We start from the raw sequence: 23,584 nt of genomic DNA, 5'->3' as shown, positions 1-23,584 counted from the left end.
CTCAGGGCCTTTGTAAATCTCCCTTCCCTGACTTCTCCAGGGTGAGTTTCCTGGTTCTCCCCAGTCCCACAGCCCTAGTCACCATGCCTTTGAGCTGCACATAAGTGCCTTGTAATTCATGTTTGAGGGTCTGACTCCTTGACTTAGTCCTTCCCAGTGCCAGAGACTGACCAGGACTTCATAGGTGTTTGTTGACTGAAGGAGCAACCTAGAGCAGGAACACATGTCTCCTAGCTGCAGTTAAGGACTCTTCCTACCACACTGTCCTTCTGGGTCCTGCTACTAGTGTGGACAGTGATTCTCAATGAAGAAATCTTGATCAGTCTCTAGAATGAAGGTTGGTTCCCTTCACTTGCACCCAGTCCCCGAATCCTGGGTCCCCCACCCTTTCCACATCTCCTTACCTAGAAGGGAGCCCCCACAGAAGGGCTGCTCACTCCAGTGTGACAGCATGGCAATCCAGGGGGTGGTGCCCTTCTGGGCTGGGCGTCCATTGAAGATCCTGGCCATCAGCTTCCGGGAGAACTTGGGGAGCCCACACACTGCAGCCAAAGGAGGGAGGGACAGATCACACTCTGGGCTTCATCTTGCTCTTTGCTAGAGGTATGAGCTCATCATCGTCTTTTAGGAACATCTATTATTTTTGATTTCCCAGCATTCACTGCACTTTAAGTAATAGCACCCCAGTTTTCCTCTGGGGTATACTCTTCCCTCATTCTTAGTCCATTATGTCCTGAGTTGGAATGATCTTACATCTGTTTCCAGACATAGGAATGTGACTCAGACCTAATGAATTAAATCCTCTCATCCTCTGGGGACAACAATTGTTCAGAGATGGGAATGTAACCCTGGCTAGCCCAATGAAAGCTGGCCTTGGGAATTTTGCTAAACGTATTAGAAAAAGAGAAGGCCTTTCTCTATTGGGGTTGCTAAGCTGCTGGTTATAATCCAAGATCTATCAATGATCACTTCATTGAGAGTCTTCAGAGAATGATGCTACTAATGGAAAAAAGTGGGTCTAGATGATGAAGGATGAAGCAAGAGAGAGATTGTATCCTGATATTTGGGTTCCTTGATGTAACCATACCTGAAGTCTTGTGATTTGGACTTTTTAGCTATGTGAGCCTATAACACAAACACTCTCTCCCTCCCTCCCTCCCCTGCCCTCTCTCTCTTCCCTAAGCTATTTGTATTGGGTTTCTTTTACATGAATGAAAGAGTCCTGACTAATAAAGAATTTTCATGCTCTATCCAGGGGGATCTCTTTTCAGAGAAGCCCTTCCTCAGGGCCTTGGGGGGTTGAAGACCCCTCCAAGGGTCTCCCTGATCCATATTGTTTCCACTGACTTGGATTCACAGACACAGACACACAGCACCTTACAGCTGAACAGCCTTGGAGACCATCTAGTCTATCCCTCTCATCATACACCTAAGGAAACTGAGGCTTTAAGAAGGGAATTAACTTGCAAAGAGCTACTCTATGAGTTAGTGGCAAAATTCTAATCTAGGTCTCCTGACTTCAGGGCTTTTCCCACCATATCCAGCACCACTAACTCTTACTATGTGACTTCCTAGAGCACTCATACCCTAAGCCCCTGGATCCAGGTAGCCATTTGCCTTCTTGGTAGCTGTCACCAGGCTGCTGAGTAGGGCTGGGGAAATCCCAGATGGATGTGCTTTAACCTTGACTGCATCTTCAGTATCTTCCAGTAGCTTCATTCTACATGCCCTTGGCTAATGTCTCAGGCTAATGTCCTGTCCCCACTCCCAGCAGAATATCAGAGCCCACTGGGTGGGAACTCTCCCAAGCATTCTCTCTCCATCTTCCCCTGTCTATAAACCTTTTTCTCTTCAGAACTAATTCTGGACTCTGGATCTTCTCACTTCCACACTCTTGGGGACCTGGCTTGGGAGATTCTCATCCCTCTCTGATATCTTGAATCTTTCCTTTGCCCACACCTCCAAAACATGGCCGTGTTCTCATCCTGAAATTGCACTTCCACTTTCCTGGCTTCTCATTCATTCTACAGTCTCTCCTTCTCCTCCCTTCCATAGCCAAACTTATGGAAAGAGGAATTGACAGTTAGTCTCCACATCCTCTCCTCTCCTTTGGAGGTGGATTTGGAAGAAGAAAGTGCCAGACTGTGCATACACTTGGAAATAAAGTGGCTATTTGGACATTTAGTAGATCCACAACAATATATGGAGGTAGAATGACTCTGGACCCATACATGGGACTTCAAAAGACATGTTTTCATGTGTAGGAAAACAGGATTTGAAATTTTCTGTCATATATTCTCTATGTCCAGGAATTCCCCTTGTCCTCTGGCTCCTTATTATTAAAGCTGAGCATCCATTGTTTTAGGTGAGGCTGGATACAATTCTGACTTTTGAAAGAGCAAAGTAGAAAGAAAAGTTGGAAATTTAAACTTTCATTTGAAGAGTCAAGGATTGTGGTAAAAGATTTGTAGGTTTCAAGGAATCCAAACCCAGAGAACTAAGCATATAATCATATAATTTTTACTGTAAGTCATAGAGAAAAGTGGATGTAAGGATAGTTGGATAGTTGCCTGCCTCAAGAGAGAGAGATAAAACCTAGGAAAAGTGTGGAGACAGAGGGGGGAAATGAGGGAGGGAGAGAGGAAGGAAGGAAAGAGAGAGAGAGAGAGAGAGAGAGAGAGAGAGAGAGAGAGAGAAGAGAGGAGGAGGAGGAGGAAGGAGAGTTGGAGATTTAAACACAAGCAGGGGCCCTGCTTCCTAGAGCCTCTGAGTGGACAGTAGAGGCTGGGTCCTTGTCCCTGGGGAGTATCCTGCCTGGAGGTTAGCTTCAGACTGTCCTGTGGCATTGGCACTGTTGACTACTGTACCCTTCCTGATACTGCCTCCTTGGCTTCTGAAGCACTTCTCTGCCTGTGTTTCTGACCCCTCTTTTTTGTCTCTTTCTTGGAGTTTCTCTTTTCTCCATGCCTTCCATGCTGTGGCACCCTTGATCAGTCCTTGGCCCATTCTTCTGGACACTTCCGGTAGATAATAGCAGTATCCTGTGGCCATCCTACTGTACCCTGATGGATTCCAAATCAGTATCTCTGACCTGGCTTCACTTCTCAGTGATTCCCTTCTTGCTTATTCATTCCTTACATCTCCAGCTGGATTGCTCGTGACCTTCTCCCCTCTGATATTCCAGATGTCTGTTAAGGTCTGCATAGATTGCATCCTAAAGCTGGTAAAAAAAAAATCACCAGGGGAAGTAGAGAGTAATGTGACTCCTCCCTGCCATGTCACAAGGTGGTTTCCATGTAACCTCATGATACCTCAGTGTCTCAATATGTCACAACATAAAGTCCTAATATTTAGAGGATAGTAAAAATCTGAAACACATTAGAACGCAAGACAGGATAGTGCTCAAGACCAGCTACATATACAATGTCAAGCATAATTTAGGATTCTTTTAGTTCTCAATAGTGTAAAAAACATGATATTTTCATTATGATACGAACCCCAAACAAAGGCAAACCATGAGCACATCCATGGAGAGCCCTCATGAGCAGGTTAGCTGTGCCCCCCCCTCCCCACCAGCTCCATGTCTGCACTATTTCACACCAGGCCTATACACTGAGCCCTGCTGAATACATCATTTGAAGGTTTTAAACTCCCCCAGCTCCCACATCTGCACTGGCTTAGCCATAGGTCTGGTGGGTTTGCACCTTTTTCTCCAGCACCTTCCCCCTTCCCCCACTTCCCACACTGTGCTGCCCACCCTCAGAATCCTCTGCCAGTGAGACCCAGGAATCTGCATTTCTAAGGAGCACTCCAGGTGATTCTAATATACTCCCAATTAGAGAGTCACTGGTTACAGGGCATAGTGCAACCATTGTATGGCCTTTAAGACTCCTTCCACCTTCCCTGATTCCCTGATGCACCTCTCCACTCAGGCATGCTTCCCTGCTTGATCTTCATCCACACTGGCCCTTCTCTCCTGTCTCCTGGTGTGTTCTCTGCAGCCTGTTTATAAAGCTCCCCAAATCCCCTTCAGCCCTGTGACTCTCCCGCCTTCAAGTGCCCACATTGCTGTGATCTCTACTCTTCTTACGACACTTCACTGCTTTCACCTGTGTGAGACAAGGATGCACGTGACCCTGTCTTGCATGCTAGTTTGGCCTCTTTGAAGTTAAGGACTTAAATGACAGGTGCTTCAGTGAAGGCACACAGCCTGGGGGGACACATGTCCATAACTGACTCCATTCCTCATTTTACCCTTTCTTGGATGATGTCCAAATGACAAAAAGTTGTACCTTTTCTGTAATGGGAGAGATAGTAGCTTAATGAGGGGCCAGTTTCCTTCAAAAGGTCAAAATACACAAACATCAACAATAACCAAACCTCAGAATGAAGGCTGTTTGTTATCCACAGAGGGTTTATTTCCACTTTAGACCCCTGACAGGAGAAACAGAGCACAGAGGCACCTTGCAGAGTAGTGAAGCTTGTGGTATGAAATATACAAAATACAGCATTCTCTATGTGCACTGTTCATAGACATAGGAGTGTGTTTCATGAACTGATTGGACAAGCGGACACTTCCCAATGTTCTCTTGGAATTCTTCTCAAGAGACTTCTCTGGCTGCCTTTCTCTGACGGAGAATCTCCAGAAAAGCAAGCTCTGGGGAGGAGGAACACAGTCAGCCCTGTGAGAGCCAGGGAAAGGCTCTGGCAGTCAGAAGACTGAATGCTAGCACTAGAAGAATGCTGAGAGGGATCTGATGTCTTCCTTTTCTAGATGAGGAAACTGAGGCCCAGAAAGGGAAAGTGATTTGTGAGAAGTTATACAGCCAGTTAGGGGACTGGAACCCAACACTCTTGGCTGTCTCTCTCTCTTCCTTGCCTTTCATGGGCAAGTCTCTGCTTCCCATGACTCGGGCTCCTGGAAACCGGAGGGGTGGATCTCTCTGAACATCCATGCCAGGTGGGTTCTCTGAAGAGCTCAGACTGTAGGCACGCTGGGCAGTCTGGTGAGATCAGGTTACTCCTAATGTCCTGAGCCCACCCTTCTTCCATTTTCTTGCCCAGAAGCCCAACGGGACACAGTGTGGGCCTTCTCTTTTTCTAAACAATCCAGTTGGGTCTCCATGCCTAGGGCTGGGGCTCAGGTCGCCCTTGCAGATGATACACTTCAAAGCTGGAAGTTTGCTTCATGCTTGTCTGGAGCGGCAGGTGTGGACGCCAATGTTGTCAGCTGATATTGGAGAGTAACATATGGGTCTAAATGATGTGTTCAGAATTGACAATAGGAATTTATCAGGGATGGGGGGCCTCCCACTGATATTCTCCTCCTCCTGGTCACCACAACACCTTCCCAGCTTTCTCGTTGTCCTTTGAAATTCCTTTAATAGAGAACACAGGCGTATGGCTTGGACTACAAGAAGCTTTTGGGAGAGAAACCTAAGGAACAAAAGTACTCCAAGGCATCACCCTAGGAGACAGAGCCTCGGGGGTCTGATCCCTGTCTTCTAAAACCCTAGAAGAGACTAGACTTCTCTGTGCCAGGGCTGATCAGGGAAAACATACAGACTCAGCATTCAGGTCAACATAAGGAAAGATTTTCTAACAATCAGGTCCCAGCTCGGGCACACCAACATTGCAAGGAGTGGGTTTGGTAAGTGACTAGGAGTGCATAAGGCCACCGGGGTCAAGTGCTCCCAAAGAGGAGTGCTGGGATTGGCCAGAGGTCTAGTCTCCCTCACTGTGCTGCCGGGGAGAGTGAGGCCTACAGAGGGGCAGGGGCTTGCTCAGGGCCATGCACCCAGGTCTCTCATACAGCCTTTTCCTATACCACACTGCTGGCTCTCAGGGCCCCTGGGCTGTCTTGGGAGGATGAGAACAGCGCGTTCCATTCCATCTGGTCTGGTGAGTAACGTGGAGTGTGCTGTCGGAAGTGTGTGTGCAGACTCACTCGGGCTGGGGTGGGGCAGGCAGGCCCTGAGGAAGTCGGTCAGCTCACCGTTCCACCTGGAGCGCCCCCAGGCCTTGTGGGGAGCCCATCTGCTCCCACAACCAGTCCACGTAGTTGGAGACCTTTGTGTAGACCCCATAGACCTGCTTGCTGCCGCATTCTTCAGGGCCCCCCCATGACACCAGGCCTTGGGCCACCCAGCGCTGGGTCAAGTCATCCAGAATGACAAAGGCTCCACCGCTGTCTCCAAGGCACGTGTCCTTGCCACCCTCATAATAGCCGGCACAGAACATGTTCTCCGTGACACTGTAGTTACCCGATCGAGACTCATAGCTGGTTTTGCACTCAGCGTGTGGCACCACAGGTAACTTGACGTACTGCAGGACATCGGACAAGGTCCGTGTGCCACTGCTGATGATTTCATCCACTGTCACGTTAGGATTGGAGATGCCCCACCCAGCTACCAGGCCCAGCATGTGGGGCTCCGGGCCTTCGGGCTCAGGACTTGGTAGGCAGATAGGCATGACGTGGGGTCCCAGGGGCACAGGTTCCTGAAGCTGCACCAGAGCTATGTCATGGTTGTAGTTCTGGATGTTGAAGTCTGGGTGGAGCACCACTTGTGCAGCTGAGCTGTTGACAGCGCCTGATTTGTCCCGCACATCGTGCAGGCCCAGGTAGACGGTGACATGCTCCTTGGAGACCGGTGTCACTGTGTTGTCTCTTCGCTGGGAGCGCAGCACATGGGCTGCTGTGAGGATCCAGGACTCGGAGAGCAGAGCCCCACTCCCAAACCACTTGTCATTTGGCACCCTTGAGGTGTCCTCCACCACTATCAGGGCCTGCCACGGAAAGAGGCCAGGCTCGGCATTCCGACCCCCAATGATTCTCTTGACCAGGTTGGGCAGAGAGCGGGAGGGCTGACCACACACTGTAAGGAGAAGGAGGGAATGGGGACAAGAGACAGAGACTGGTCAGGTCAGACATATGGAAAGAGCTGCTGAAAGAAATTCACATCATTCACTGTAGATTATGCCACACGGGACCCTACTCTACATCACAGGGCCACACTAGCCTGGGAGAGTTCTGCACAGGTGTCATCTTCGACTTGTCTTTCTGGTCTGGCCTGTGTATGGTCTGGCCCTTCTGTAGCCAGTGCTATCGACAGACCAGACCATTTCATGTGTGGGGGCTTCACCATCCTGAATCATTTCCAGCCAACATCACTTTTGGCTTTGACCAGCTCATATTCCAGAAGAGGCCCATGCTGTGGGTACTTAGAAAAGTTCTGAAAACCATAGGTCATGGGCTTTGAGCGATGGAAGGAAACTAAAAGACTGTCCAGCGGGTCACAGCAAACACTGGGCTGGGAGTCAAGATACCTGGGGACTTGACCCAGCTTCTCTCTCCTATGTCCTGTGTGACTCTAAGTAAATTTGTCTCTTAATTTTTGATCTGCTAAATGAAGCAGTTGGCCAATATGATCTCCATGGATCCTTCAAATTCCAAATTCCCTCAATTTTTATTTCATTTTCCATGGCCATCCCCATTTTATGGGAGTAAAACTCTCCAGAGGTTAAGCAATTAGCCCAAGACACATGACCATTAAGTTAGTAGGGGAATTAACTAGATTCTAAGATCAATGTCTTGTCCCATATCCCACAGTACCTCATTATGTATACAGATCATGGTCATGGGCTCTGTAACTTTTTCTTCTTTGGCCTAAAGGACTCATGCTATGAATGCATGCCCAGGGCATCGAAGGTTAGGGGAAAGTGGCATAATCTACAAGCAATGATGCATGGGCTCTGCTCTGAGCCACCCATCATTGCACCCAGGAACCATGTAGTACCTTCAGGGGAAGAAGAAAGGTCTGATCAAACTTCGTTCCACTGAGTTGTACCCCGAGCATGCACATGCACCACCAGCCTCCTGCAGCCAAATGTCTTTGGCCCATGAGCAGAGAGGGTCTTCAGTACCAGTCCCCTGCTGGCCAAGAACAAGCTCACATGGGCCTTCCCAGCAGGGCTCTTAGGCTTGGGAGGTGAGCCTGGTGTGAGTGTGGGCTTCCTCCTGGTTGCACATGGCCGGGCTACATTCTTTGGTTCTAGATACTTTCAACAATCCTCTAAAGACCAAGGAATATTTGTGTTTTCTTGGCAACTTTGGGAGGTCAGGCTTTCAGCGACCCAATGTTTTTCAGATGCTCTTCTTCCTGATGCCAAAAGCTTCTGACATGATCCTTAGGCACTCTGTCCTTCACATCAGGCCAGATGTGAGCTGGCCTTTGCTAATTTTCTGTGGCCTGGTCTTTCAGAGTTGAAGGCCAGACTCCCAATTACAAGCAGCAGCCTACAAGGTGACATCTCAAGGCAATCTGTGACTGGCCCTGCACAACAACTCATTTAGTGCTGAAAGGGCCTCATCTGGTAAGGGACATGCCTGTGGTTGAGTTCATGCTTACAACAAAGCCAGCTCTGAATGGTGCCTTTCTTCAATGTCAGAGCTGGGGAAGCTTGGAGCACCACTAATTGACAGATGGAGAAATCGAGGTTCAGAGAAGGCAAGTGACATACTCAAAGTCATTAGTGACAGAGCCAGAAGTAGAGCCTGTTTCTTCTAACTCTTGTTTTATTTTCTGCACTAAAGTCTGTTTTTCATCTTGATGTGCTTTTGTCCTTTCAAGAGGTTGAATGATGCAACAAGCCTTGAGCGAGCTCATTGAAATGGGACCTTCTTTTTGGCTGCTACCCTTTTCCATCCAATCTTTCCTGGAATAAAGGAATCTTCTTGAAAAACTAGAGCTTCAGCTGCACTGAAGCCAAATTCAGACTCTAGAGCACTGGAGGCACTGAGGGAGGGCCCTTAAAACAAAAATATAATATTCTAGAATTCTGGGTCCATGAGGATGCCATGAAACATAGAGTGAAGAATGGCTCAACATTGCTTGTGTTGACAGCAAAATTCTTGGCTTCATCTTCCAGCTCTGCCCCTAACTTTGTGAATAGCTTTGGATAAATCAGTGCCCCTCACCGATCCTCAGTTTTCTCACATGTAAAATGAAGGGCAGAGAGTATTTGCTTAATAAGATTCTTTGGAAAGGTGGATGTTATGATGTTAAATAAAATGGCTTTCTCCTTTCTGGTTTGCTTTTGGGTTCAATTTTGGTGTCTTAGGAGGAAAGGATTTAGAAATCTCTGGCATGGTCCAATGGTAAACCACAGTTCTTCCCAATACCAGGTGTTAAAAGAATTTCATGACTCACTATATCCAAGATGCTTTGTGTAAATATAGAGGATGATAACCATTGCAGGTTATAGAATGTTATGGATCACTTGGTCCTACTCCCTCACTTCTGAGGTATGGAATCTTAGCCCCAGAGATTACTTACCAAAGATCACAATAAGAAAATGACAGCACCAGGACTAGGACCCAAGCCCCTGACTCCCAGCTCAATGCCTCTTCCCCTTCCAGAGGTTGCAATATGGCTGCCCAGGATGGAATCCACCTGCAATGCTTTTACCTTTGGCCCACATAGTATTTTAGCAACATGGGGATTTGGCTTTCCAGTTTTCCACAGCTCCACCATTCCCCATCTTCTCTGAGGGTTCACATTGGGTGTGCTCTGTGCCCTTGGGTGTGCTCCTGGCTAAGCCTGAATAAGATGATGGGGATCACCAGGGTATGAGTGGGTTGACCTTTCCTCCGCTTCACCTCCTCCAAATTCTTTCTTAAGTATAAAACCCTCCCAAGTGAAGTCTTCCTAACCAGTCCTGACTCCTCCACTCCCAGACTACCACACGCAGTGAATTCCTCCTTCTGTAGGATCTCATAGCAACTGTGATGGCCAACATAGAATGCTAACATTTTCTTTGGTTCTTACAGATAATGGTAGACAACCCTATAGTCTTTCTATTTTAACATCTATATCTAACATATAGAAGCCTACTGAGTGGATATTGAGGGTTACTAAAAGGTACCGTTCAGATAATACACTGTCTCAGTTTACCCCACACTCTAATTCAGTAAAATACAAATGCCACGCAACATTTAACTATACTGCAAAGCTCCTGCTGTTCCAGCAAATATGTAGGTGGGGTCAGCATCACTCCTCAGTGCTGTCCTGAATGGTTGTATCTTTTAATGAATTCTGCTTGATTAATTAAGTCAATTCTGCTATTTTTGCTTTTATTAAGAGTGTATATTTCTGTGCCATGACTATTAATTTTCTTTTTGGTGTGGATTATTTGTTTCACCCTACAGAGTGTGTTTGAGGCTACAGTTTTCTAGAAAGTTGATTTGAATATATGTGTGCACTATGATTGCAATGCAAATCACCTATATTTTTAATGCTAACACAAATATCTACAAAATGTCTCCCAAATCTCTATGCACAGTGACACTTTCTGTTACCACAAAGTTCTTTTTTCATCTTAGAGTGGGGTGAGTAGGTGAGCCATGGGGCTGCAGTGGTCAGTAAGACTTGAATACATTGCTCTTTGGAGGAACTTCTTATTCTGTCCTATAGTTGTCCGTTATTTGTCCTATGTTGCTCATCTCTACAACACAGTGAGTACTTGAGGACAGAGTGCCCACTTTCTTGATTTCCCTGGTGCACAGGAAGTGCACACACAAACTGTTGGAGGGAAAGCCTGGTGGGAATGGAGCAGAACTGCAGAGAGAAGAGACAGGAAGGCTCTTGGCGTGATAACAGAGGCTGAATGTAGAGGCTGGATGGTTTGCCAAGACCTGATCTTGGGCTTTCTGAGGTAGCCCTTAACAAAGGACCAAAGCATCATGTTCCCCATCCACTCTCCAACAGTAGCCTTGGATGGGAGACCTGGAGGCAGAGGACTTGAGGGTCAGGTACCTGGTAGACATGTGGGCTGGCTTCTCCCCAGTACTTCATTCATCCAGACTCCTTGGGCAGAACAGGTATATATACCTGGGAGAGTGAAAATAGATGGGAGAAAAGGGAGAGAATGGTTGATTTGTAGCATATGGAAAATAGATCTGGGTTCTTGATTCTTTTATAGTAGGCCATTGCAAGGGGTCTCTCTGATGCCATTCTCTTTAGGCCAGTCCTCTCTGCACCCTGAAGGACCTTTCTAAAATTAGAATCTATGCCTTCCCTCTGCTCACAATCACTAAGAGCTCCCCATTGCCCTCACAAACAAACAGCACACTCCTCAGCATGGTGTCCAAAGCTCTGTACAATCTGACTCCTGTCTGTCTGGGGCTGCCCCCTTCCTTTGATCCAGCCCAGCCCCTGGAAGGCACTTCCTCCTCCTCAGTCACCAGCCCTTTGCTCCTGCAGTTCCCCGTGGCGCACTTGTCTGCCCTCCTCTCCCCACTTAATAAACTCGTGTCCACACTCGTGTCCGCCATCTCATCTGAGTCTCACATTAGCTCTACGAGTTCCCCTTTTGAAAAGTGAAGGCTTTGAAGCTTAGAGAATTTTCTTAGTACCAGTCTGTGGCAGAGGCAAAACTGATTGGCTTTACCGTCTCCCTGAGGGTTTCTTCTCTGCCAGGGGCTCTGAGTGTGCATGTGAGGGTTTTGGGGGTGCCATGTGGCCTAACCCGTGGGATGTCAGCTTGAGGCAGGGAGAGGTAAGACATGCCCCCAGGTGTTTCTCCTTCCAATTCCTCCCAAACTTTGGCCAGTAGACTGGCTGCCTCATCCCCCCGTCCAACCCTGAGGCCCAAATGGTACAAGGTGGGAGTGGGCTGGTTTAGCATGGAGGGCTCACCTGTGATATTGTGGAGCATCTTGTAGTAGGGCTGCTGGCAGGAGTATCGGATCTCAGATTTGTATGTGGTAAGTTTGTTCCTGGTGGAGAAGGTGATTTGCCCATGTTTCAGCTCTGCTGGGGCTCCACAGTCTGCAACTGAGAGAAGAGAGTAACACCTCTTAATTACCCTGTGCTCTTCTCCTTGGGACCATATGAAGGATCTGTCTCATATAGATGTGCAGGTTGTGCACTGCACACAAGTTCAGAGAGCAGTGCTCTAGTCTATGAGAATGGTACCCTAGAGATTTTACAGGGCCTTTGCCGCCATGAGTAGCTGTGCTTTTGGGGTCTCTTCCATCTACTGTGGCACTACTGTGTGGCCAACTCACCTGGCCTCGTGTCAACTCCAGGGCAGGGGCAGGGCTGCTGAGATTTAAGCAGACCCCAGTCTCTTCCCCACATAGTCCTTTCTTTGACTTCCAGTTCTATTGTGCAATCCTCTTAGTCTCTCCTGCCCAAGAATGAAGCCTGTAGCTCATTGAAAAAACTCTGGCTGACACGAACCAAGGAATCATCAGTTCTTCCAGACCCGACCACATGCTGAGCAAGAGCAGTTAATGTGCTCACATTGGTGCCTGGCATAAAAATACCAAAAACAAACAGAAATACAGCAGCTCCTGCATGAACACACAGCCCCACCCTGCTGGCTTTCTGTGGGCATCTTGGCCACAGAAGACGGGAGGTGGGGCCCAGGGTGGGCTAAGTTTGAATCGTTCACCTGCTTATGTTCTCCAATTGTTGGGGCTGGATGTTGGGCTTGGCGGTAGGATGCCTGCTCCTCAGAGGTGGTCTTAGGGGGTTGCCAGCACAAAGTCCAGTACAAGTCTGTCAGAAGCCCAGGTCATGGGCTGAGGACCCAATTTATCAAACGGTCTCTTCAGGGACTTCTTTTAGGGGGTGGTGCTCATTTCTAAGGGCATCTTCATTTTAGGGCTAACAGCCTATGTCAGAGTTGAAGAATCACAGAAAAGTCATAGATAGAACTTTGCAGTTCATAAGGAACCCCAAAGGTGGACAATCCAGAATATCTTTACTTTACAGATGAGCCCAGAGAGAAGACTTGACTGGCCTAAGGTCACACAACAAGGTACAATCAGAAAACTAGACCTGATTTTGAATTCAGGTTTCTTTTGAGAAAACCAACTAACAATTCCTAAGGATCTGTTTTCTAGGTAAAATGGCTTAAAATCAGTATTAGCTGGGTAATGATGGACATTAACTATTAATCTTCTGATAATTTCAGAGGACAGCATTCCACAGAGCAGAACTTCCAGAATCCCCCCTCCTTGGGAAGCAGAGAGAGGGCAATTTCCCCCTGAGATGCTACCCAGAATTTGTGATTTTTAAGTTTAGAACTCTAAATTTATCATTTTGATCAAATAAAGAGTTACCTAATTTAAAACATAGATGGCTCCAAGGCCCTTCAATGTGGAGGAGAGCGGTGACAGCTGAGGGTAACAGCAGGTGTCTCCTATCCACAAGGAAGGCAAAAGCCAAGAGAACTGGCTAATGTTTTGTCTTGACCTCTAGTCTCCCTAGACAAATCGTTCCCACTCATTTTGATAACCCAAAACTAAAGACACTGTTCTACTCTGTATGATGAAGGTCAGCACTAGGGTCACCAGAGGTGATAACATCTATTATTTAAAGCTATAAAACAGTTTTAAATGTGCTTTCCTGCTGAGTCTCAAAGCAGATCTTTCTTCCTTTTTTAGGAAATACCATTCACTGGTGCCTGGACCTTGGTATTACTGTTGTGTCTCTGAGCTTTGGTTCATTTTACCTATCCTCTGGACCTAATACATAGTTCCAGGGGGAGGAATTGCAGGGTTGGGCTTAGATCCTAGAAGCCCTGGCTAGAAGTCCAGTCTATTGAGAGACTGTTACTTGGCCAGCAATGGTGGGGAGATATTTCTTGAGTACCTGCTTTCTCATCACTCTAGAGAAGGAACTTTGCTGGCCCTCTAGGCAGATGGAGGTGATAAATAGTATATAATAGAGGGTCGCTTCAGCTTGGGACTTCTCCCAAGTCTATAGTATCAGGTGAAGAGCCATGCCTCTCTGGGACCTGGAGGCAACTTCCCTTTCCCAGGGGCCTTGAGCCCCACCTGGTGCAATCAAAGATGCTATACCCAGAGCCTCCTTCCTCAGCTAGCCTAGCCTCTTTGCTTTGGAAGGGGTCTCATCCTTTCTCTCACACTCCCTCTGGCCACTTCCCCACTCTGGAATCAAAACGCTCTTCCTTTTTTCCATTCCCGTGGACGCCCTTTCTCATCATTCCCTGGGATGGGACGCACCCCACACCCTGTCTCTGCTGTCACTACTGGCTGCCATTGATTTTCCTTCGACACATCTTTCTTGACCTGCCATCCTGAGTGTGCTTTGCCACAATCTGGGGCTTCCTGCAGAACAATGCACCATGGGCTCCCCTGGCACTCACCCCAGCATCTCTTGGTCCCCACCCTCAGTGCACCTGTGCTCCAGCATCACACACCCTCACTGTGCTGCTCACTCGCCTGCTTTCCCCACACGGGAAACCATGTGGTCCACGCTCTGGCCACCCTTGAGGCCTTGATCAAGCGCTGCTTCTTCTTCTTCAAAGCCTTTTCTCCATCTTCTACTTGGAGAGGGCTGCCTCCCTATTTCCCCTTGCTGAGGCCTCTGTTCATCTCTCTGATGCGTGCATCTTATGTTGCCCAGTGTTGCAATTATTTGGGTCCATATCGGATCTTCTGACTAAGTTAGGATCCCCTCTATCACACTGAGTAAAATATCTGTTACACATTGTGGGCTTAAATGTATTGACTTAACTGATGCCCGTCTTGACTGCCCACCTCATCTCCGCTCTCGGGGGCACCCCTGCCCTAGGCTGGCACTGCCGTCTCCGGACCTGCCATTGTCCACCTGTGCAGGATTCTGCCCTCATTAATCACCACATAGACTGACTGACTGGTCACAGTAATGAAGGGTTTCTCAGATGCGTCTATTCTGATTTTGTTCAGGCTGAAGCAGAGATTCCTGCTGCCACTAACAGAGCCCTTTATCGTGACCCATTGATGGCCCATGGCGCGAGAGCTGAGGACTGTGCTTTCAAGCGTGATACCTATCTTTTGAAACCTTTAATCAGGGAATTTTCAGAGATGCAAAATTTGTAAGCCCTGGTCCAGAGGAAAGAATACTAATAATGATAATGATAATGGGCTTTCAGTCCCGTGTTAGGTCTAGGTGGAAGCAAAACTTCTGTGGATGAGAATAGGTCTAGATTTCCTAAAAAGCCATGCTCTGGGAGTTATGGTTAGTTTCACACCTACTTATGGTTAGAAAGTAGCAACAGATAAAAATACTAAAGTCATAAAGTCACAGGCCTTCTGGCCCAGTTCAACTTGAAGTGTGGAGTGGATGAGGAACCAGGGCTCACTTTGACCTGGTCAGCCTAGGGCCATGTGATTGTATATGAAATCTTGTGTCTCTGGAACCAAAGTCATTTTTCCTTTGAGAATTGTACGGTCCGCTTGGAGGGTGCTAAAAAAAATCCCCCTTGGCTTTTCATTATTTTCCAGAGTAATGTTTGAATGATGGGTGGGCCCTCCAGGAGGGAACCGTTCTCCATTACACAGCAGTTTCAACTGCTTGACGCTGTGTTGCCTTGTTCAGCATCCACACTAATCCGCACAGAAATTGGAAATGGAGCGTTGGTGGGGTAGGGAGGGGTGGAGTAGCTCTGGGGCCCCAGGGTCTTGGGTATGGTCCATTCCTGGATGTCTGCACTCTGAGGGGTCCCGTCATTCACTCTGCCTCTTGCTCTGACCCGAGTTCGTTCTCCTCATCCATTTCGGTTTCTGCCACCGTGGTGAAGATCAAAGAGGGGTCAGGAGGTGCAGAGAAAGAAAGCAGAGAGAGGAAGAGAGGGAGAGAGAGGGAGAAAGGAGAGAAAGAGAAAAATTAGCAAGCAAAGCAGAAACAGTTCATGCAGGAAATACAGAAATCGCTCCACCAGATTGATTAAGAATGCAGTTTAGGTACAGCCAGTGTGGATGACAGTTTGGGATTGTGGAATTTGTACCATTCTGAGAATTTGCAGGGTCATAAGTCCTGGCTCACAAGGATTCCAGCATTCTGCCCCTGAAGCGAGCTTTGTTTTCATCTGGTTTGAACCTTCATTTGACATATGGCATTCAGCATGGAGAGTACTTGTGTTGGGTGGCCATGGCAAGGTGGAGGCAGGGTCAGGACAACCCTCCATCATTTCCACTTCCTGTTCCAGTGCAAGTTTCTTCACTACACATGCACACTTCCTGTTCCCAAACTCTTGCCCCACATTCCCTAGGGACTTGAAATTTCTTAGTCCTACTCATCTTTGCACCTAGGACCCAGCATATGTCTGGGATGCAGAGATGCTCGGTGAAAACCTATTCAGTGAATGAGTACAGGTGCCAGGTATGCCTGAATTGGGATTCTAATAACCCTAATCTGGGCTATGTTGGGAGAACCAGGCCATATTCAGGAGAAAAAAAAAATATTCCTCTTCTTTAGTACAAAATGATGGCCATTCTTTTGTATACTAAAGTAAGTCACTTAAAATAGTACCATCAAATGAAGTACTTCTGTTGTAATCGACGTGTGCATGCTTCATTGGGGAAAAATTACTATTAAACTTTTCTACCTTCCAAAAGTATGAATGAGAGAAACCAAACCTCTGCCTAGTGAGGAGTTTGGATGTGGGGGGTGGGGAGGGAAGAGAGAAGCTTTTATGAACTTTCACTTATTCCTGGTGCTCCACTGGCACAGTAGGTACATTAGCCCAACTGGTCTTGAGAAAAATCAAGAGTGTAGGAAACTGAGGCCGGAAGTCTGAGTAAATTGCTTAGGGACACTCAACTGGTCAAGTCTGGATTTGATCTAGAACTTTCTGACTTTACAAACATCCTGTCTTCTCCACACCACATTCTCTTTTGCTTCCTCCTTCACAATGTGCCCTTGCTTTGCCTTGTACAGTATTCACACAGAACTTAGTCGCAGCACTACACGTGAGCCAGGCTTTGGAGAAGGTGGTGGACATGTCTGCTGGCCTTTGAGTTCCTCAGTTTCTGGACCTTTCTTTTCTACCTGAATTTTCTGTTTCCTATAGGCATCCAACTAGTGGAAGCCATAAAATGCACCCCCCTGCCCTGCCTTTTCCCACCCTGGGCTCTGACTCCAGCCACGTTGTCATATAAAAAAGAAAGATTTGAAAAGCAAGTGTATTTTCTAAAATTCTGTCTGGGATTTGCCTCAAGAGAGCTCCTACTGACAGAGTCCCCCCCTGGGGCTTTGGGAGTGGATCTGCCTGCCTAGAGAATTTGAGCCATTTAGTTCTCCTAACTACAGGGAAGTGGGATACTACTCCACTGTTTATGGCAAGCCATGAAACGGGGGTGGGCAGGACCAACTCTTGCCTTTTCACCTCTCCCTCCTAAAGCCAACCCTCTCTTTGCCCCTTCCCTTTCTTCCCTTCCCACCCTCCCGTCACCACACCTCCCTTCCCCCATGCTGCCATAATGAGTTTCCTAAAACTGTGGTCTTCACAAGTCTCTAACTGGAGCGACCTGGGTAGGGGACAGGGTGGTGGCTGGTAATCTATACTTTCACAGTGCACACTAGGTGATTTATGTGGAATATATTATTTGAGAAATGCCCCAATGTATTCTAAAGTATGAAAGCTAGTTCAACTTTTTATTGCACATTTGAGGTGAAGGATCTTGTCCATGATCACGGGGTGGGTTAGGAGCAGAGTCAATGCAAAATCTCAGGGTCTCAAGAGCCAGTACAGAGCTGTGCCCCTGGCCCCTGCTTCGCACAGTTCTACTGACCTCACAGCCTTTCCTGACGGGCCCTAAATCATGAGCTGTTGTAGAAACCTTAGTGGGTATGGCTGATGACCACATAGAGATTGGCAAGGTCATTTGGCTCTGGGCACGGGTGCTAAAATAGTTTCCTGAATTAGTAATTGCCAGAGCTAGTTTCAGAGCTGGGGACAAGCTACTTCTTTAGCAAGTTTGGCAACTTGCCTGCAGGCAGAGGTAAAGTTAGTATTTGGGAAGTAAACCGGGACCAACAAGAAGTTTCTTTTGGAATCCTAATGTCGTATTCCCTAAACAAACAATAGTCTTTCGGTCCGGCCCTCACGTGTCTGCTGAGTTACTGGCCCTACCCCTCGTTGAGCACACCCGTCAGGTTTTCACCCTTGTGTGGTCTCTGATTGGAACCCACCAATGCTGGGGAGCTCATTATCCTTATCATAGACCAGTTTTGTTCTCTTACTTTTACATGTGGGAATCTTGTTACTCCATGTCCCATCCTTCAGACACTCGATCTGGAATGTGTCCATCTCCACATTATCCTAGGAAGAAACAGGAAGAAGATGTGGCAAGAGGGAGGAGGGGTGGGGTTGGTGGTTGTTCCCCAGTACAACCGGCTCAAATTCCATACCCAGTTGTCCTCGACTAACATTTTCCAACCACTGGCTTCCAAGGGCAAGCTTGACTTCATGGAAAAGACAGAGTCTGAATTCATGGTGCCCATTCCGACCGCGGAAAGGGGCAAGGGCTGTGTGTGAGGAAGGGCTGGGGCAACTGTCCTGGAGGGGAAATCTGTACCCTTGACTCTCTTTCCAGAGCAGGGCCTCTCAAATGTGCATAAGCATCCGTATGCCTAAAGGCTTTTGCACAAACTGCTTGGCCCCACCCCCGGAGTTTCTGATTCAGTGGGCCTGGCTTGGAGACTGCTGTTTGCATTTCTAACGAGTGACGTGATGCTGTGGTGGGGACCCCACGTGGAGACCCATTCCGTGAGAGCTCCTCCAGCTTGGCTCGCGCTGGACTCACCTGGGTAACATAACAGAAAAACCAATCACTGGCCCTGCCCCAGAGATCCCGCTTTTATTCATCTCAGGTGAGGCCTAGGAGGTGCTTTTGTTTCTATTTTCCAAGGTAGCCAGGAGGCTCCTGGGAAGAGTGAGCCATGTGCCACCTCTCAAATCTCTGCTTCCCATCCCAGTTTCCCCCAATCGGCCTGACTGATGAACTCCGTTAAGGTTGTTTGTCCTGATTGTAGGGCTGAACGGATCTTGATTTGTTTTTGCAATTCAAACCAGCCCAAGCTCTGATAAATGACTTTTGTGCCATTTCTAGAAGTGAGAGTCTGGGATGCATGCTTTGGATTTTCAGAGGGCTGGCATTTCTGGAACATGCTGGAGGTTTATGGGGAAGTTGGTAAATACTGTGGAGGGGCCATGGCAAGCTCCGGGAAGCCCGTCTGGCCTGGGAGGCACAGGAGCATCTCTCTGGCCTGGTGGCCCTTCCTCCCCCAGCAGGACCCTGTACCTTTAGCACTTTGTAGCCTGTGTCACAGCTGATGAGCACCTGATCTTTGAAGGAATACTTGGCTTGCAAGGGCTCGATTTTCCCGTGGACAGGAGGTTGTAGGTCTGGGCACTCATTCCCTGGTGGGGAGCAATGAAAGAGCGGTGGGTGAGAAAACAAGGAAAAGGCTACATCAGGTGGCGAGCCCCTGCAGTGCAAGGTATGGTGCAGGGGAGACCCACAGAACTAGGTGTTGGGGGTCTGTACCTACTAGGTTCTGAAGACTTATTCTGGAACCTTGAGCAGGTCACTTTCCAACTTGGACCTCTATGTCCTCATTGGTAAAATGAGCGGGTTGGCCAAATGATTTAATCACAACACATGGTAGGAAGGATATTAAATGTCATTGAGTGCAACCCTTGTCTGAGGCCTCCTTTACAACATCTTCCGTGGTAGATGTCAAACATCTATTTGCATTCCTACAGTGACAGGGAGCTTAATAACTCCCAAACCTGTACCTTTCCTACTGGACTCCTCTGATGAAAGGAACAGTGTTTTCCTATTTCACTGAAATTTATATCCTTGTCATTGGCACTCACTGGGCAAAGTTTATTCTCTTGGGCAGCTCAGTATGACTTAATCGCTCTTTCTCCCCAAGACCGTTCTTCAGAGTGTTAGAGAGAGACCGTGACCATATGCTTCTGAGTCTGCCCTTCCGAAGCCTAAATTGGACAGGATTCCCAGGTCTGGCTCCACCCCTGACATTTTTTCCTGGACAAACTCTCTGTTAATACACTCTCCATTCCCTTCCCCAGAACCAGGCATTGATGTGATAATGCAGGCAAGGCCAGGATATCAGATCTATGAGATCAGCCACAACCAGTACCCTCTTTTTCCTCGGCTTACTGCAGACCCCTGGGGCACATGGCTCTATCAGGCTTTGGGCCAGGACTGGCTGCCTTGGGGTACTAGGGAATGAGGCCTATGGAGGCTGCCAGTCTGGGGGCCACATGAGGCAAACTGCCACAAGGAAATGTTTTGAGCTATAGGCCCACACTCAAATTCCTGCCCCAGACTTGGAGAGGGCTGAGCTGGGAGGGTTCTCTCCAGGCCCAATGAATCAGTGTGAAAGAGTAGAGTTCAGGAAATAAGTTTTTTTTTGTTAGTTAGTTTGTTTATTATTGTTCTTGTTTAAATCTCTTTATGTGATTCTGAAGTGCGGCAAGTTTGAAAACTATGTCTAGTCTAATCCCACCATTATTGCTGCCCTTGCCCCCATTTCCTGGATGGTAAACTGAGTCAGGAGACAGAATGTATTTGGCCCCAACCTCCTTTATAGCGGAGCTGAGGGTCCTGTCGCGTCCCCAGAGGAGTCCCAGGCCTGCATCCCTCATCCCTCAGCTATTGTCCCATGAGGGCTGAGCATGGTGACTAAGTGTGACCCATGGGGGAAGAGGCTGTATTACCTGTTGCCCTGTACGAGAGCCTCCAGCCCCGGTTCTCGCCAGAGTTGTCGCTGCGGAACAGGATCTGGACACTGTGGCTCTGGGTATTGATGGGTTCTGGGGCTCTCTCTCCACAGAAGGGCCCCCAAACTTTTGGGTCAGCTTTAATCTGTGAGGGGCAAGATAGAGAAAAAGGTCACATCTGAGCTGTGGTGGCAGCTGCTGGGACCATCTCTGTACTGAACCCTGGCTTTCTGGAAGCTTCCATGTGAACCCATAGTATTCACTCATGTTTTTAGTGGGCATTAGCATTCACCAAACAGTTCCATCTCTACTCTCTCACTTGTAGATTACAATGGACTTGGAAGTGGACAAGGCAGTCCTCTGCTCCAAGATGAACATACTATGTCTCAGAATGGGACAGAGTCCTGTCTAGGTGCATAGGATATAAAAGGCTTCTGCTCTTAAAGAAACTGCAGTCTAGTCGAGGATGGAGGCGAGGGGGAGACTAACAATAAATAAGCAAAATAATTATAAAAAATAATCATGATGGTGTGTGTGTGTGTGTGTATATATATATACATATATATATATAATACAAGTATATGCTATATATTTCTAATGTATGTAGTAAAATCTATGTAACCTATATAATTCATCATTTATATAATAGATAAAATATTTATTTGTTTATTTGTAGACAAAACTTTAAATAGATGGTCAGGGAAAGTTTCTTCAAAGAGGTGACACTGGATTTGAGACATGGAGAATGAGTAGAAGATTGTCACTTGAGGAAGAGGGAAGAATACTTTTCAGGCAGAGAAAACAGTATATGTAAAGGTCAAGGCCAAAGGTGGGAAAGAGCCCAGCATTAAGAGCAGGGAAGGAAGCCAGAGTAGCTGGAACAGAAGGAGTGCCATAGCATGAGGTTGGAAAGGCAGGTATGCACCACATGATATTGAGGGGTTTATGTTTACTTCCAAGAGCAGTCCTAATTGGATCTGGATTTTATAAAGATCAGCCTTGATGTCATGGAGAACAGACTCTGTAGGGCAAGGCTAGAAGCAAGAAAAACAGCTAGAAGCCTTGCCACGGACCAGGAGATAAGAGGGATTTTCCTGGAATGGAGTCAGTGGGGATGGAGAGAAAGAAGTAGACACTATTAGCTGATCTATATTTCCTGACTACCAGGTATGGGTCCTTCCTGTGCCTCTAACTCGTGTTTTCTTCCACCTCCGAGGACCAGGACTCCTGACCCTTCATCTGGTGACTTCCACAATCTTGGGTGATATCTCCATCTTGTCATCTTATTGTGAATGGGGGAAAAGTGAAGCCCCATGAGGTTAAGCGCCTGGAGAAGGTTTACAGCATAGCTCCTGGGATACTACGCGTGGTAGGCAGAAGTCTAAGATGGTCCTCGTGACCTTCACCTCTGGTGTTCCTTCGTGGTGATATCACGTGACATGGCAAAAGGGATTTTACAGGTGGCCAAGGAGCTAGTGTTGGATCAGGGAAGATCCCTAGGCTGGAGCTGATGAAGCTGGTAGACACTATTTTAAGTAATTTTTGGTCTTGGTCTTCTATCCTGGGAGAAACTGGAGGACCAAGAATATCAATTTTCCCAATTCAGCCAAGATTTCCCAGCATGGCCAGGGCAAATGTCCATTGTAGGCTTACCTTGATGTAGTCATAGGGGCAGGGCACCTCAGGGTGATCCTCAATGTCGAAAATGTCCTCAAACTGGAGGCTGACCATGAAACCCTCCTCTAGCTCTATCGTGTAGAAACATTCCGAGCTCTTAGGATAAGGGTTGGGGAAGTCGGGGCTGGTGATCACGCCGGTCCTCTGGGTAAAGAGGTTATCACTGCACTCCACTGTGGGAAACATACCAGAGCAAAGTGGCACACTACAGCCATGGCCACAGCAACCCCTTTCTCATCGGTTACTGTATGACTTTCCCACTGGTCCTGAGAGGCAATGGGAAGGCATCATTAGCCCCATGTTATGGATGGGTAGACTGAAGTTCAGGGAGAAGTGATGTATCCAAGGTCACATACCTCATAATATTCAGAGTCAAGACTCAAAGGCAGTGAGTGTGATAAACCTTCTCATCAGCTTCTCTGGTATTGGTGTGGGGCAGAGGGGGTCTGAGAAGGAAAAGTTTTGAGATAGAGTGGTAGGGGGAAACCTCTAGACCTCCTTTGTCTGTTCTCCCCTCAGCCCAGAACTCCATTAGGTCTCTGTTCAAAGCCTTCCTGATCCCTCATCCAACACGGGACACTCACACATATCCGTATTCTCTGGCCCCTGACCTTGTTCTGTTTCTCCTCATGCAGCTGACCACTGCTTGACATTGTGCAATATATTTGTTGGGGGATTTTCTTGCCCCCAGTTGACTGTAAGTTCCCTGAGCTCAGGGATTCTGCTTTGTTCGCCACTGTAGCTGTAACCAAGGATCCAGTGTCCTGGGACCCTGGTCATGGCTTAGCCCTGCCAAGGCCCTTTATCTGCCACTGAACCTTTGTCCTTGGGCTGACCCCTCCCAGATCTGGGATGTCAATCCTTTCTAAACCCTTGTTTATCCTGCTCATTTGAATATGAGAAAATTGTGGCTCAGAGAGGGGGCATGGCTAACCTAAAGTCCTATAGCTGTGAGCTGCAGACTATGGTTAGGATGAGGCCTCTTGAATTCCCACCTCTTTTCATTTCTTACCCCAGGCACTCTCTGGGGGGTGGCATTTAGCCCATGGAGGCTTTTTTTTTTTTTTTTAAGGCAGGGCTACTCTTTTTATGCATAATACACAAACGGGACATACAGTATATAAACATATATACGGTATTATCTGTGGTATTAAAATTTCATGGGTAGGGGAAATTAGGAAGATAATGTTTTAAAAGGCTCCTGGAGGCAGAGGAGAAAATGAAAACAAAGACTGAGAAGCCTTGCTCATTCTTAGTCCCCACTGGACTCAGTATGTAGTAGATACTCAATAAATACCTACTGAATAAAAACCAAGGAAAATACAGCCCTCTTGAAGAAAACTCCTGTATGTGCCTCCTT

The 23,584-nt window shown here is 47.5% G+C and overlaps 1 protein-coding gene across 2 annotated transcripts in view; it reads right to left on the bottom strand.

Annotated features, from left to right (window-relative positions):
- Positions 1–23,584, bottom strand: part of MASP1 (MBL associated serine protease 1) — a 60,593-nt gene that overhangs the window by 7,258 nt on the left and 29,751 nt on the right. Inside the window, exons 5-11 of one of the 2 annotated variants that reach the window (XM_007083572.3) lie at positions 22,201–22,397; positions 20,545–20,692; positions 19,100–19,218; positions 18,039–18,117; positions 11,697–11,834; positions 10,815–10,889; positions 405–542 (exon numbers count right to left, since the gene is read on the bottom strand). In XM_007083572.3, the coding sequence (XP_007083634.2) occupies positions 405–542; positions 10,815–10,889; positions 11,697–11,834; positions 18,039–18,117; positions 19,100–19,218; positions 20,545–20,692; positions 22,201–22,397 (894 nt within the window). Of the gene's footprint in view, positions 1–404; positions 543–4,398; positions 6,876–10,814; positions 10,890–11,696; positions 11,835–18,038; positions 18,118–19,099; positions 19,219–20,544; positions 20,693–22,200; positions 22,398–23,584 lie in introns of those variants that run through there. The other variant, XM_007083570.3, reaches the window with a different exon arrangement.

Source organism: Panthera tigris, chromosome C2 (genome assembly GCF_018350195.1).
Source record: "Panthera tigris isolate Pti1 chromosome C2, P.tigris_Pti1_mat1.1, whole genome shotgun sequence".
NCBI lineage: Eukaryota > Metazoa > Chordata > Mammalia > Carnivora > Felidae > Panthera > Panthera tigris.
Note: the sequence above shows the minus strand (reverse complement) of the source record. Positions and strands in the feature narration are given on the sequence as shown.